Source organism: Mastigoproctus giganteus, chromosome 1 (assembly GCF_048544385.1).
Source record: "Mastigoproctus giganteus isolate SK-2022 chromosome 1, ASM4854438v1, whole genome shotgun sequence".
Taxonomy (NCBI): Eukaryota; Metazoa; Arthropoda; class Arachnida; order Uropygi; family Thelyphonidae; genus Mastigoproctus; species Mastigoproctus giganteus.
Window position 1 is genome coordinate 45,350,273 of NC_143575.1, and position 14,031 is coordinate 45,364,303.

General features: G+C 36.1%; 1 protein-coding gene across 5 annotated transcripts in view; it reads left to right on the plus strand.

The window, feature by feature from the left end:
• The window catches only part of LOC150090757 (palmitoyltransferase ZDHHC20-B), a 306,713-nt gene that overhangs the window by 63,433 nt on the left and 229,249 nt on the right, over positions 1 to 14,031 (plus strand). For all 5 annotated transcript variants that reach the window (XR_016547302.1, XM_090379929.1, XM_090379911.1 and 2 more), the window contains one exon: positions 5,063 to 5,132. Coding sequence is in view for 4 of the 5 variants with exons in the window: in XM_090379929.1 (XP_090236055.1) it covers positions 5,063 to 5,132 (70 nt within the window). In the remaining variant the exon portion in view is untranslated. The remainder of the gene's footprint in view (positions 1 to 5,062; positions 5,133 to 14,031) is intronic.

Sequence of the window (14,031 nt, forward strand, 5' to 3'; positions counted from 1 at the left end):
CTCATCTGTCCAATTTTTCTAGATTTTGTTACAGTAGCATGCCCAGATTACCCTCATTAACCAACCTGCTTAATTTGCATCATCTTCAAACTTAAACATTAAGCCTGATATGCCTTTATTAATAAATATTGAAAACAACCGTGGACTCAGCACTGAACCAGATATACATGCACCTCTTTTTACTCTCAGTAACCCTAACAGCCCATATATTTGCTTGTTCCATTAGAACTCCATATCCAGCAGGCCTTGTAATCCATGACACACTTTCCAGGCTTTTTCATGTCCCGTTAGAAGTAGTGCCAGAATTGCCTACCCCTTCAGCTGCTATTAATCTGTTTGTTAATAGCAGCTGAGGCTAGCCATCTTTCAACCCACTTAATACTGCCTATATAGCCTAAGCAAATATTCTTGCACCCCTTCAATTTAATTGTGTCCTATCCTTGTATAAAGAGTTACTCCTGTTAAGAAGCACAGACCTTGTTAGGAAAAATTCTAACCCATGATCCTTGCACAGTCTCTCCAAGCTTGAATTGATTAAAAGGCTCTTTCTCATGTACTCCTTGTGGTGTCTTTCTAATTTTAATTTACAGGACAACATTGAGTTTTCTCAATGTTGCCCTGTACTTGTAGAGCAGATCCTCATATCTCCTACTCTGACCATCATTAGTACTTGGTACATCCCCTTTTGTGCCCTGGCAGATATATCCCAGCCCTGTTCCATCTGCCCTTTTTACAGAATATTTCCCATTACCCTGACAATAGTCGCCGGCAATAACTACTTCCTGTGGGACCAACACTTTTTGCCATGTGAGGATTTTGTGTTGAGTGTAGTCTCCATTATCGTGCTGGGCTGATAAGTGCTTGATGGGTTCCTCTTTTTAATTTTTTTGAGGGCATTGGTCCTATTTCTCAGGCCCTCATATATGCCCATCAGAATGCTGAATTGGTGCTTAACCTCCTCGCACTCTGCAATGAAAGTACACACATATATCCCTTATGTCCCCTAGGGAATACTGCAATGAGTAGCGCTGTAAATATAGCTGTGATTTGCAAGAGAGTCGCCATTTTCCTCACGAGCCAAAGCATTTTCACTACTTTGAGCTCTTTGCTTTGCTACTCATGTTTGAGACATGATTCTAATCTAATTTTAATTTAAAATTACTACATGAACAAAGACATGAGTATAACAATGCAATGCTATCCCCAGATTTTGCTATGCAGTATGTACTATGCTATTATGTTTTTAAATCCCACTACTGACTTTCTAAATTCTTAGCTAAATACAAAAATATGCCAACCTATATAATTAGGACTTTCAAGCTACTTATTTACTACAATTCAAAACACAGTAATTACCGCTGCGCTAAAAGTTGCTAATTATGAGATATGATGTTCATGCCAAAATCAACTATTACTAGCCCTTCTGTATATTAAGTTGCAACTTATTAAATCCTTAGCTAAATTTAAATAAATAAACTAATGTGCATAATTAGAATTGAAACTATCTGTTAAACACAATTTGGTATGTTAAGGGGAGAAAAAAGTTGGTTTTCTAAAAACTTCATTTTCAGGAGCTCAGTTTTTACTGTCACCCACTACAATCTCAAAATATAACCTATATTATTTTAATTATGTACAGTAGACTCTCCGTTAACCGGAATTCAAGCAACTGGCAAAAATCTTGGAAATAGTAGGTAGTTGAAAAATGAAAATGATACATTAATTTCTAGATAAAATGATTCAAACTTGGCGTGCCGCTTTGTGCTGTGAGCACTCGTGGCCCTCATCACGTTTGTCTCTCACTCCTGACAATTCACTGTGTAACTATACCGGTTGATTTATTGTTATTCAAATTCTGTGTTCTCTTTCAACCCCTAGTATGCCGAAACAGATAGCAAGTAAGCGTAAACGTGTAGTGCTTACCCTCAAGCAGAAGATGGAAATATACAAGTTGTGCAGTGTTCATGGAAGAATTTAATGTTGGCTCATCAACGATCTATGACATTAAGGCTCAGTCTCAGAAAATAAAGGAGTTTTATGCCAAGTCGGAGAGTGACAAGAGTGTAAAGAAGCGTCGTACTCTTCATACAGCAAGAATGGAAGTTCTTGACCAGGACCTGTATGAGTGGTTTTCTCTGAAAAGATCCGAGTGTGGTTGCATTTCTGGACCCATGTTGCAAGAAAAAGTGAAAGAATTTTGTGAGAAAATGAAAATTAAAGGCAAGTGTTCGTTTTCAAGTGGCTGGCTTACTCGATTCAAGGTTCGTCACGGCATCCGTAAGCTGGATTTGTCAGGGGATCAGAAATTGGCTGATTTTCAGGCTGCAGCTTCATTTCGTAAGGTGTTTAGTGAAATAGTGGAAAAAAATGACTTGACCCCCAGAACAGATTTATAATGCAGATGAGACAGGACTAATGTGGAAGTGTCTGTCTAATTCTACTTTGTCTGGTGGTAATGAGAAGGTAGCTCATGGGTTTAAGCAAAATAAAGAGCATGTAACTGTGCTCATTTGTGCAAATGCATCAGGAAATCATAAGGTAAAGCTGTGTGTGTGGTCGGCAAATTTGCTAAACCAAGGTGCTTTAAAGATGTAAGTAATCTTCCTGTACATTATCATGCACAGAGTAACAGTTGGATGGATGCAGGAATCTTTTTACCAAGTGGTTTCATTATTTGTTTGTCCCTAGTGTTAAAGAAAATTTACGAAAGAAAGGATTACCAGAGAATAATAAAGTTTTGTTGCTCTTGGATAACTGTCGTGCACATTCTCCTGCTGAAGAGCTAGTTAATGGCAACATTTTCGTGTGCGCGACTTCATGCGGAAAATGACTAATTTCGACGGGACAATTCTGGATTTTCAGAAGAAATATAACCTCAAAGATGCTATCTACACAATCAGTTGTGCTTGGGACTCTGAGAAATGAAACATTATGGAAATGTTGGAGAAAGTTGTGATATTTGAGAAGTCCTCCTCCGTCAAACTTGAGGAGTTTCCAGGCAATAGTGCAACTGTGAATAGCACTGGTTATGATGAAATCTATGAGTTAGTTGATGAAAAGAATTTGCCTCGAGATGAAGTCGACGACTGGCTTGTTGTGGATGAAGATATACCAGTAACTCATACACTGAATACGGAAGACGTTATAGAAGCTGTTGTGAATCATGGAAAAATGAAAGTTGCAGAGTAGGAAGAACGCGATGACGATGTGTGTCAGATTGGAAAAATATCCCGGCAGAGAGCTACTGCAGCATTTGAAACTTTAATAGCTTTTGCAGGACAGCAACCCTTCACTTCTCAGCATCTTATGCAGCTCCACATCATGCGTAACTTGACTTTGTCTGAGAGACATAAGACCTCAAAGCAAGGTGATATTTGTTCATTTTTGAAGAATGCTGAAAGCAAGTTTGGCAGCACAACATCTACTGATGCAGATCCAAAACCATCTATAGACCCTCCTGATCCTGTCCCAGCTACATCAGCAGATCCTGACTATCCTCATGTGATGTCTACCCAGTAAACTTTCTACCTAATGCAACAGTTTTGAGTGTTTTTTTGTAAGTTACTGTATTCAAAAAGTGGTTTCTATAATAAAACTGTTTCTTTAGTAAAATTTGTCTATGTTTGTCTTAATTTTCTAAGTATTGGGCTTAGTATAATAGTCAAGTATTTTTTTTAATACTTACTCTCAAGCAACCAGACACTACAGTTAACCGGCATCTACCAATCCCCACGGGTGCCAGTTAACTGGGTGTCTACTGTATTAGGTTTACACTCTAAATTAACTTGTACTGATATTGTTAACAGTTATTATGAAAAATATACATGCTAGAAAAAAGCCAAGAGCATATTTGAAATCAGTACACAAAACTGGTTTGCATTTGGGTTTGGGAAGGGGTCTGTTCTTATTACACAGGTCAACAATCACTATGTTGACCTGTGTAATAAGAACAGATACCTTTAGCATCAGCAGTCTAGTTATCAAAAAAATAGTCCTTAACTGCCTTATGACCAAGTCATGGGATAGCAAAGCAAGAAAAATCAAAGCAAAAGCAAAATTCAATTAAAAATTAATTCATTACAGCTGTTTCTTGCACTTTACACAGGAACAGTTGTAACAATTTCTTTTTTAAAACTATAATTTTTCAATTAGAAACTAATTCTGCAGAGGAAAAGTGAATGTATTGAAGGAATAATAAAATTTGCACTAATATTATCATTGGCAAAGTGATGATTGGCCGAATGTGAATTTCTGGGCAGATTTCTTTTCCAATTTAAATTTATACCCCCCCCACTTGTGGGATTCATCTGAGAAAGACTAAAAATGCATGGGCATTTAGTTTACTTAACCCTTTTAAAGCCTTATATATATTTTAATTAGTTTACCACACACGATGCCTAGTTTCTATAGACTGCAATTTACAGAACCCAGTCTTCCAGATAATATCTTTTTGTATTCCTAACTAACATTGTTACTCTTCTCTGTAACCTTTTCAACAGATCTATAGACGCCTCCATAGCCAGGTGGGAAGGAGCAGCAGTGTGTAGCACACGCTTCTTGATTAGACCGGGGTTCGAACCAGTCACCACCAAATACGGAGGATGCGGAAAGGTCAAGGAATGACCACCGCAATATGGCCTTAGTTGCTAATGCTCCTAAAAACCAAATAACTAACTAACTAACTAACTAACTCAACAGTTCTATATTTTTCCTGAAATGAAGTTTCGAAACTTGCATGTGCTATCCAAATTTTTGTTTTGACCGTTGTCTTATGCCTCTTTATTTGTGCTAGTAAAGTTCCTGTATATCATTCACAAAACTCCATGGGCTGTTTGGACAACTTTCTTGCACTGCTGAAAAATTTAATATCAGAAATATTGTATACCATCGTGTCTGCTAAGATGGCTAATTGAACTTAACTTGCCGATGACCTGGCATCATAGGCAACTTTCCATACTTTGTTCAGTTGAATCGGTAAATAATATGCTTAATAATAATTTTATTGTTAGTAAATGTTTTATATATTTTTAAATTCAGAATTGATTAATTGTTTATGTTATAGCAATTAGATACTGTGAAAAATGTCACCATATAAAGCCAGACCGAGCTCACCACTGTTCAGTATGCGGAGTGTAAGTATTATTGTTTGAATTTATAGTTTTATTTATACTTTTAAAATATTAAAAGCTGTGTTTTTCATTAACTTTTTTAGCTTCATGTACTTTCTAATTTCCATTGTCTTAGAACTGAAAATTTAAGACTATGTACCTCTTTGGAATTTATTTTTGTAAGTTTGAAACTACTGTTTGCAATATCCATATAATCCCACTTTTTATGATATTTAGGCCAAGTGCACATCAGTGAGACAAAACACCATTTCAGACAAACCTAATCATGTTCAGTCACATTGCAGTTTTCAAGAGAGCACACATTAGTTGTGCCTACTGTAAAGTGCACTACACCCATTCGTGACTAAGGCTGCCTAAAGCTGTCTCATCATGGTTTGACTAACTGGCATGACTTCACACACCAGCGTACTGCTGAAGTTTGGATATTTTGTAGAGTTATATACTTTTCTTGTGAAAAGAATATGTAATACCACTGAAACCATGGCAAACGTTGGATTTGTTGTAGGACATTTAAAAACAATGCAGAATTCCAGATGTATAATGGAAGGTTTACCTGGTCACACCATTGCAAATTTAAACTCGTGACTTTGCTGTAGGAATATATCGAAGATGGTGTCCAAAACTAATCCCCAGACTGTTTATTTGAAATAGGCAATACTTAAAGAGGTTTTTTAGTCTCCATATAACATTGCAAGTTGTCACTCTGGAATTTCATTATTTTCATTTGACTTGTCATCCAAAAAGAGAGGACATATTAAACACGTTTGCTTTGATTACTGTATGTGATTTGTACATTGCTTTAAATGAATAATTAATTAGATACAGCTCATCCTACTATAATGTGGCATCTTACAACATGTTTAAAGTTAATGCATATCTATTTTGCACTTCATCTGCATTACATGTACAAAATCTAAGTTACACTTGTATGCACAAATGCATGTGCTGCCACGTTACACTTTTTTTTTTCTCATTAGTGGCATTTCAGTTTATATGGTTGTCTGTGAGAGCATGTTTCATATTTTGATTTGTCATATATTTTGTGTCTAAAAATTTATATACACTTCCTATATATACATATTTTTACTACTCTTATTGTAAACCACAAGTGCCAAAAAATAATGTTTCAAAAAATTGGAAAGCATTAAATATTGAAATACAAACTGGAGTTTAAAATAGTTTGAACAAGGACTATAATTTCTGTTCTCTTGATTTTTTTTTTTTCCAGAATTGAACATTCATGCTATTAAACAATATAGGAGGGAGAAGAAAGTGCAAAATCTTTTTGTTCCACCACAACTACAACAATTAAAGACCACATGATTCATTAATGCATAATATGGGGAAATGTTAGTATGCATATATATATCTGACCTGAGCTAGAAGAGTGCACAGTTTGGCATTGCTTTAATTCAGACTAAAGCAAAGTTGCTATATGAAGAACTAAAATTTAAACAAGGCTCAATCTTGCCTCAGGTTTTAATACTAGTTGTGGATGACTTCTAGAATTCAAGGAAAGATTTAACCTGAGAATTTCACGTGCATGGAGTAGCTACTATTACAAGTAAGGAGGCATGAAGACTTTTGTGGTAGGTATTCAAAACCTTCTTGAAGGTAGTTAGTCTCTAAATCAAACCTTCAGTTTTGATGAAACTGGAATGTTTTGGAAGAAAATGCCATGGCAAATATATCATGAAGGCTTTGGAATTTAAACCCTATAAGGATTGCTTGGTGGAAATGATATTGTGATGCAAAATTAAAATCACTAGTGGTGTATCGTACAAATAATTCAACAATACTTTGCCTGTAGTTTAGTGAAGTAATAAAAAGATCTCTTGTCATCCATAACACATCAGTGACAAGAGATCTTTTCAGAATGGTTTAATAACTACTTTGTGCCCCATGTGAAATATTACAACAAAGTGCCACTTGTTTTGGATGTGTCTCCTAGACACATAAATCCACACAAAAATATTTTTACCTCCTAGAATAATGTGTGTAAAGGCATCGTAGCAATATTTAAGACTTAATATGTGGGGGAAAACCATAAGTAACTGAAATGCTTATTTGCCATTCACAATATCCCATACAAATATATGAGAGGAAGCATTGCCTGAATCCATCAGTGTGAGGATTCTGTAGATATAATGTCACTACAATAAACAAAATGATTTTACAGCTTGTCCAAGCAGGATTTAATGAAGTGACAGACTACATCTAAAAACCGTTGTAAAGCCACAAAAGAGTTAATAGTTACAGAATTAATAGAGATGCATGATGATCTGGTACCCAGTGATGTAGACAATGAACAAAGAGGAAATTTGCTGAAAACAATTTCTATAAAGGAATTGTCAGCATGCTTTCAACAGCTGATTGGTGAAATTGATTTCTGATGGGATCCAGACACCAAAGGAAGCTGCATATTCAAAAGAAAATTGGATAATCTTGTGCACAGTTATATTTTAGAAGAGAAAAGGAGCAAGCTAGACAATTGACCTTGCATTTAAAAAACAGGCCTGAGACCAGTACAAAATGTTCCCGTTTTTTCTGATTGGAAGATTAACTGTGAGAATCAAAACAGTATTGCTTATGTATGTTTTAGTTTGATAAATGTTTATTTAATCTTCTTTGGGTTTTAATTTTATTTGCCAATCATAGCATGATATGTATTGATAAAAATAAGTTTGAAAAGGAAATAATTGCTGATAATTTATTTATGACTTTTATTGGACCTGTCCTTAACTTATATGAAAATGTGTGTACTATGTACTTTGGATATGATCAAGTCCCCCGAAACGAATTATGGAAAAAAGTAGTATGTTCAAAGAATTAGACATTTCATTTTGGAAACCTGAAAAAGTAAATGAACTACTGTACAAAAAAAAAAATGTACAAAATAAAATAGAAAATAGTGGCCTAATGGATAAGGCATCGATCTCCTAAACCGGGGATTGCCAGTTCGAATCAAATCAGGGTGTATGTGAGAATTTCTTTTGAGTTGCTTATTGTTGGGAAAACAGGAAATATGTTATGCAAGAACAATAGGTGGAATAGGACCAGGGTATGTCTTCCAGGAGCAATAGTAGATAATGTAGAGCAGATATCTTTTAAGGGCACAAGGTGATATTGGTTGTATACATCTGTACCAATGATATTAAGAGTAGGAGATCTGAGGACTTACTTAATCACAGAGTAATGTTGGGAAAACGTTTTCGAGTTAGGATTGAATTTGAAAGTGTCTGCAGTTCTTCCCAGAGGCAATAGGAGGAAGTATATGTTGAGAGACTTGTCAATAAATTCAACCCTGGAGAGATTGTGCAAGGCTTGTTGGGTAGAATTTTTCCCAAGTGTGGTGTGTGCTTGTTTCCAGGAGAGACTGTTTTTACAGGGATGGGAAATACTTGAACAGAAGGGGTGCAAGAATATTTGCTGATGCTATCGAGGCAGTGATAGGTGGGTTGGAAAACTTGCTAGCTTGGGGGAATGCAGAGACTGCATTCCTTTTTGAAGAAGAAGAAGAAGAATGGTCTGGTGACACGTGTGTTCCATACACCATACCATTAATCTGTCAGCCCCTTGTTCTTTGCTACCAGAGAACCAGTGAGAGTTTTTGGTTGACCTTATCTGAAATTCTGCTTATTCACTTCTCGAATTACATAAAAGTTCACCTTATTAGAGAAAGTCACGCCTTCTAAGAAACTCATCTGCTTCAATTTGTCGCAGAAACCATTCTCACAAGTCGTCGATCAGGATCATCCTCAGTCAGATGATGCAGGATTTGAAGTTTATGTGGATGAAACTTTTTTTTTTTTTTTCTTTTTTTTTTTTTCTTTTTTTTTTTTTCTTTTTTTCAAAATGTCGTGCACAGTGCTCTTGGGCACTCCGTTTTCAGCACTGGTCTGTCTGACGGATTTCTGTGGGCTGGCATGAAACTTAGCAATCACGCCAATTCGAGTGACAGATCCAGTCTCTTTAAATTTCTTCACCAGATTTCCTAACTTTGATGTGCATTATTGGATTCCTTTCAGGATGTCTAGCATTAAACTTATCCACCACTTTCCTCTGAGTCCATCCCTGATTAAGAAGGACTAATGCCATTTTTCACCTGTAAAGAAAAACATTTTTGCCATTTGATTCCAGACTTCTCGGATACCCTTTAAATTACTTTGTAATCAAGTCACAAAGGAAGTTAGGCAAGCTAAGGCAGATTATAGGACGTTTCTGGCCAAGAAAAACATGGGAAAGATATGCCAGAAATTTATCAAACTCTAACGAAGAGCTAAATGATTTTGTGATAACTGAAAGAAAGTGGAGGAGAAATGTTTAGGATGGACATGAAAAAGGCGCCTAGGGTGGATGGAATCTATCCAGTTATATTAAGGGAGACAGCAAAGGAGGTAAGCAGACCCTTATCCATCATGAGAGCATCCTTGAATTCAGGGGAGGTCCTTATATACTGGAGATGTGCAAATGTATCCCCAATTCATAAAGGGGGATCAAAATGCGACATGATTAATTAGACCTGTTACATTAACATCTGTCCCAGGGAAAATAATGGAATTACTGGTTAAAGAAGTAATGCAGGACCATCTGGACAGGCATGCAATTATATTGCAATCACAGCATGGATTTGTTAAGGGGCAGTCTTGTTAAACCAATATGACAGGTTACTACGATGCAGGTTTTTGATATTGTTGTACATGACTGCTGTACAAACTGGAGTAATGTGGCATTAAGGACAAGTTAGTGCTATGGATAAAGGGATAGTTAAGTGGAAGAAGACAGTAGTTAACAAGGGCACTGCTCTTCATGGACTAATGTTATTATCAATGCCAGGCCCATTGTTTTCAATATTTATCTATGATATTGATGAAGCTGTATCAGGCTTAATGTCTAAGTTTGCAATTGGTACAAAGGTTGGCAGGGTGATGACAGCCATCAGGGAAAGCTACTATAACAAGATCTAGGAAAATTGTCGATGAGCTGAGAAATGGCAGTTGAAGTTTAACATTTAACAAATGCAAGGTAGCAGTAACCCCAGAGTAACTTATCAACTGTGTTGTACTGAGTATAGAATGAAAAAGACCTGGGGATAATTTTGCAGTCAGGCATGAAATTCTCTGAGCAGTGCAGTCATGCTGCCAGGACAGCCCCTGGGTTTTTTTTTTTCGATGATATATATAGAAACTTTGCTAGCAGGCATGAGGAGGTGATTATCCTTTGTATAAGGCTGTAGTTAGACTGCAGTTTGATACTGTATAGAGGTCTGGAGGCCTAACTTTAGAAATGATGTAGATCTGCCTCAATGGTTGCAAAGAAGAGCAACCAGCTGGGTGCTCTTACCTAGAAAGACTTCAGTTCTGCAAATTGTAGTATCTCGAGACTAGGCACATGCAAGGAGATCTGATTGAGGTGTTTAAAGCCTTGAATGGATTTAGTAAGCTGAATGTTAATAGCATTCTTTCACTTGCTGAGACTGTACACATGAGGGGGCATAAATTCAAGTTGGGAAAGGATGGTTACAAGATAGATGTGTGGAAGTTTGTGTCTTCAGCCAACAGGTGGTTGATGGTTGGAACAGGCTTCCATCCGTTGTCATTGTGGAAGTGGATGGGTTGAATAAATTTAAGGATTAAATGGACATATTCTTGTCTGGTATGGATGGGCGAACTGTAGGTTATTTATTTATTATTATTTTTTTATGCTGATATTATATAAGTTTGCTTCATTTGCCATTATTATTACTACTATTGCTACAACATTCTATTACCGTATTTTCAGGATGGGAAAGTAGTTAAACATTGACTGTATGTTTGGTTTGATGTACAGGTAGTTCCCGACTTTACGAGTTAATTCGTTTCTAGTAAGAGTTCATAAAGTGGGAATTATTTCCCATAGTCATAATGTTAAAAACAGCGATTGCATTCTCAACAATGAAATTTGATTATAGTAATGTTAAATAAAAATCAACAAAACAATAGTTTATGCTTAAACAATGATTTATTTATCCAAAGAAATGAAAACATAGCCTTTAAAATCAAGCAAATTATAATAACAAAATTATTTATGTCACACAAATGTTAAAGAATGTTTATTCTTCAAACACTTTCTTTCCAAATTCCAGTCCAAACCAGGAGCATTCAAATCCTTTTTTAAAGAATAAGTTGTGGTTGTTAAAAGAATAATAAGCACAGTTTCGGCAATTGACAACTCCACATTTAGTTTAAATGTGGCTTTATCAGTCTAAAAAAAAAAAATTTTAATGCTTGTGATCAAAACCATTCCTGTCTTCTATCTGGATCATCTTCATTCAAACTTTATAGCAATATAGGATGATAAACTTTTTGTATTTTAGGTATTTTAAGTTCCAAGCCAGGAGTAATACAGAAAGAAACTGAAGAATAGCGATGGTGTACTTATAAATAGCAGAGAAGGCATAATTCAAATAGCAGAAGACTACTATAGAGAATTATACAAGGGCAAGATGGATCGCAAATTAGTAACACATATGACATACCTGATATCCTTCCTGATGAGGTAGAGCATGTGTTGAAGAATCAGAAAGCCCCAGGGGAAGATGAGGTTACTGTAGAGTTGTTAAATTGGGAGGAAGAGACATGACACAGAAACTGGCAAGGCATCTTCATAAAAATGCGTTAGAAAAGGCATGACGCCTAAGGAGTGGAATAATGCAATCATAGTTTTGCTGCATAAGGAAGGAGATAAATTGGAAATTATAGACCAATTAACTTGTTATCCCAAATCTACAAGTTGTTCACAAGGGTCATTACTAACAGATTAGAAAGAATACTTGATGAGAAGAGCAAGCTGGCTTTAGGACAGGATTCTCAACTATGGATCACCGTCACATAATATCGCAGCTAATGGAAAAAACAAAATACCATTATGCCTGACATTTGTGGATTATAAAAAGCCATTTGATTCCATACAGAATAAGGCAATGTTTAGGGCACTGGAAAGACAAGGCATAGAAACACATACTTTATGATTTGGAAGATAATATATGAGAAAGCTACAAAGACAATAGCAAATTTTAAATTGAGAAAGGAGTTCGACAAGGAGACAGAATATCTCCGAAGTTGTTTACTGCTGCCTTTGAGGAAGCTTTCAGAAGATTAGACTGGTCGCCGAAAGAAGTCGATGTGAATGGAGAGTACCTAAACCATTTAAGATTTGCAGATGATGTTGTGACCATAAACCATGATCCCAAAGAATTAGAGGAAAATCTTAATCAGTTATGCAGAGTTGGTAAGGATTTTGGACTAAAGATGAATATGACTAAAACAAAAGTAATGATGAACAAGTATGCCACAGAAAGGGATATAATCATTGAAGAAGCAGTAATCGAAAAGGATTCATATACTTATCTGGGACAAGTCATTAGCTGTAATAATGATAAATGGCTGGAAGTCAAGAGAAGAGTAAATTTTGGATGGATAGCATTCAGGAAATATAGTCACATACTGAGGAGCAATAACCCAATTTGTCTGAAACGTAAAAAAATGAACCAATGTATACTCTCCACCATGACTTATGGAAGTGAAACTGAGAACTACAGAGTGAAGAATGGAATGAATTATATTAGGAATCAGACTGTTAGATAAGAAGAGAAACACATGAATTAGGTAGCAAACTTAAGTAAAGGGCATTCTTATCAAAACTAAAGAATTAAAATGGTCTTGGGCAGAACACATAGCTTGAAGACATGATAACAGATGGACTAAGAAAATAACAGAATGGTACCCAAGAGGAGCTAGAAGAAAACCTGAAGACAACGACTGAGATGGACAGATGAAATTCAAGAGTTTGTTGGTAGTAAATGGATGGCCATTGCACAAAACTGAAGGAACTGGAAAGTTGCTGGAGAGGCCTTCATCCTGCAGTGGATTGAAAATGGCTGATGATGATGATGATGATGAAGTTCCAAACTTTTCTGAGATTGTTTTTCAGACTTCTTTTGGTAATCTCTATAACAATTTCAAGATTGGCAGATGTGTTTGAAATATAAATTCTACCAGGTTTTGTCAGATTTTGCCCTGTTTCCACTTCATCAGACTTCTTCACAATTTGCTTTATGGTCTTTATTGCAGGTGGTTTATAAACTTATTAAACTGGCGTACAACTTTGGCAGCATTTTCATATTTTGCATTCCACTTTATAATTTTGATCCTCTCCTTCATTGTCAGGCTCATTGTATTTTTCCTATGTTAAATTTCTGAAGCAATAAAAGAAAGGTTGTTATTTTTCAAATAACTGATGCATATTTTAATCAGCATTTATTCAAAAGTTTCCTTATTTATGGACCAGTATAAACTTAATTGGTGCTGTCATTACAAGTGTTTAACACTGTACTTATAGCATTAGTAAAGGCACATGATGCAAGAAAGCGAGCTTATTTAGCATCAGCCAAAAAAAAACTCATTTCATCCAGCCACTCGCTCCAAATTTTGTCTAGTTCTGCCATGAATCTATTTAAGCTATCAACTTCTACAATGACAGATGGAAGTTTGTTCCAGCAATCAACCACCCGCTGGCTAAAGGCAAACTTCCACAAGTCTATCCTACTACTGTCTTTCCTCAATTTGAATTTATGCCCTCTCAGGTGATTATTTTGAGTAAGAGGAAGAATCCTATCAGCATTGAGCATGCTTAAACCATTCAAGGCTTTATACACCTCAATCAGATCACCTCACAGGTGCCTAGTCTCCAGACACTGTATTTGCAAAAGTTAAGCCTTTCTTTGTAAGAGCAACCCTTTGTTCCATTCACTAATATTGTTGCCCTTCTCTGTACTTGTTCTAACAGCTCTACATCCTTCTTAAAATGAGGCCTCCAGACCTGTATACAGTACTCAAGGTGTGGCCTGACTATTATCTTATAC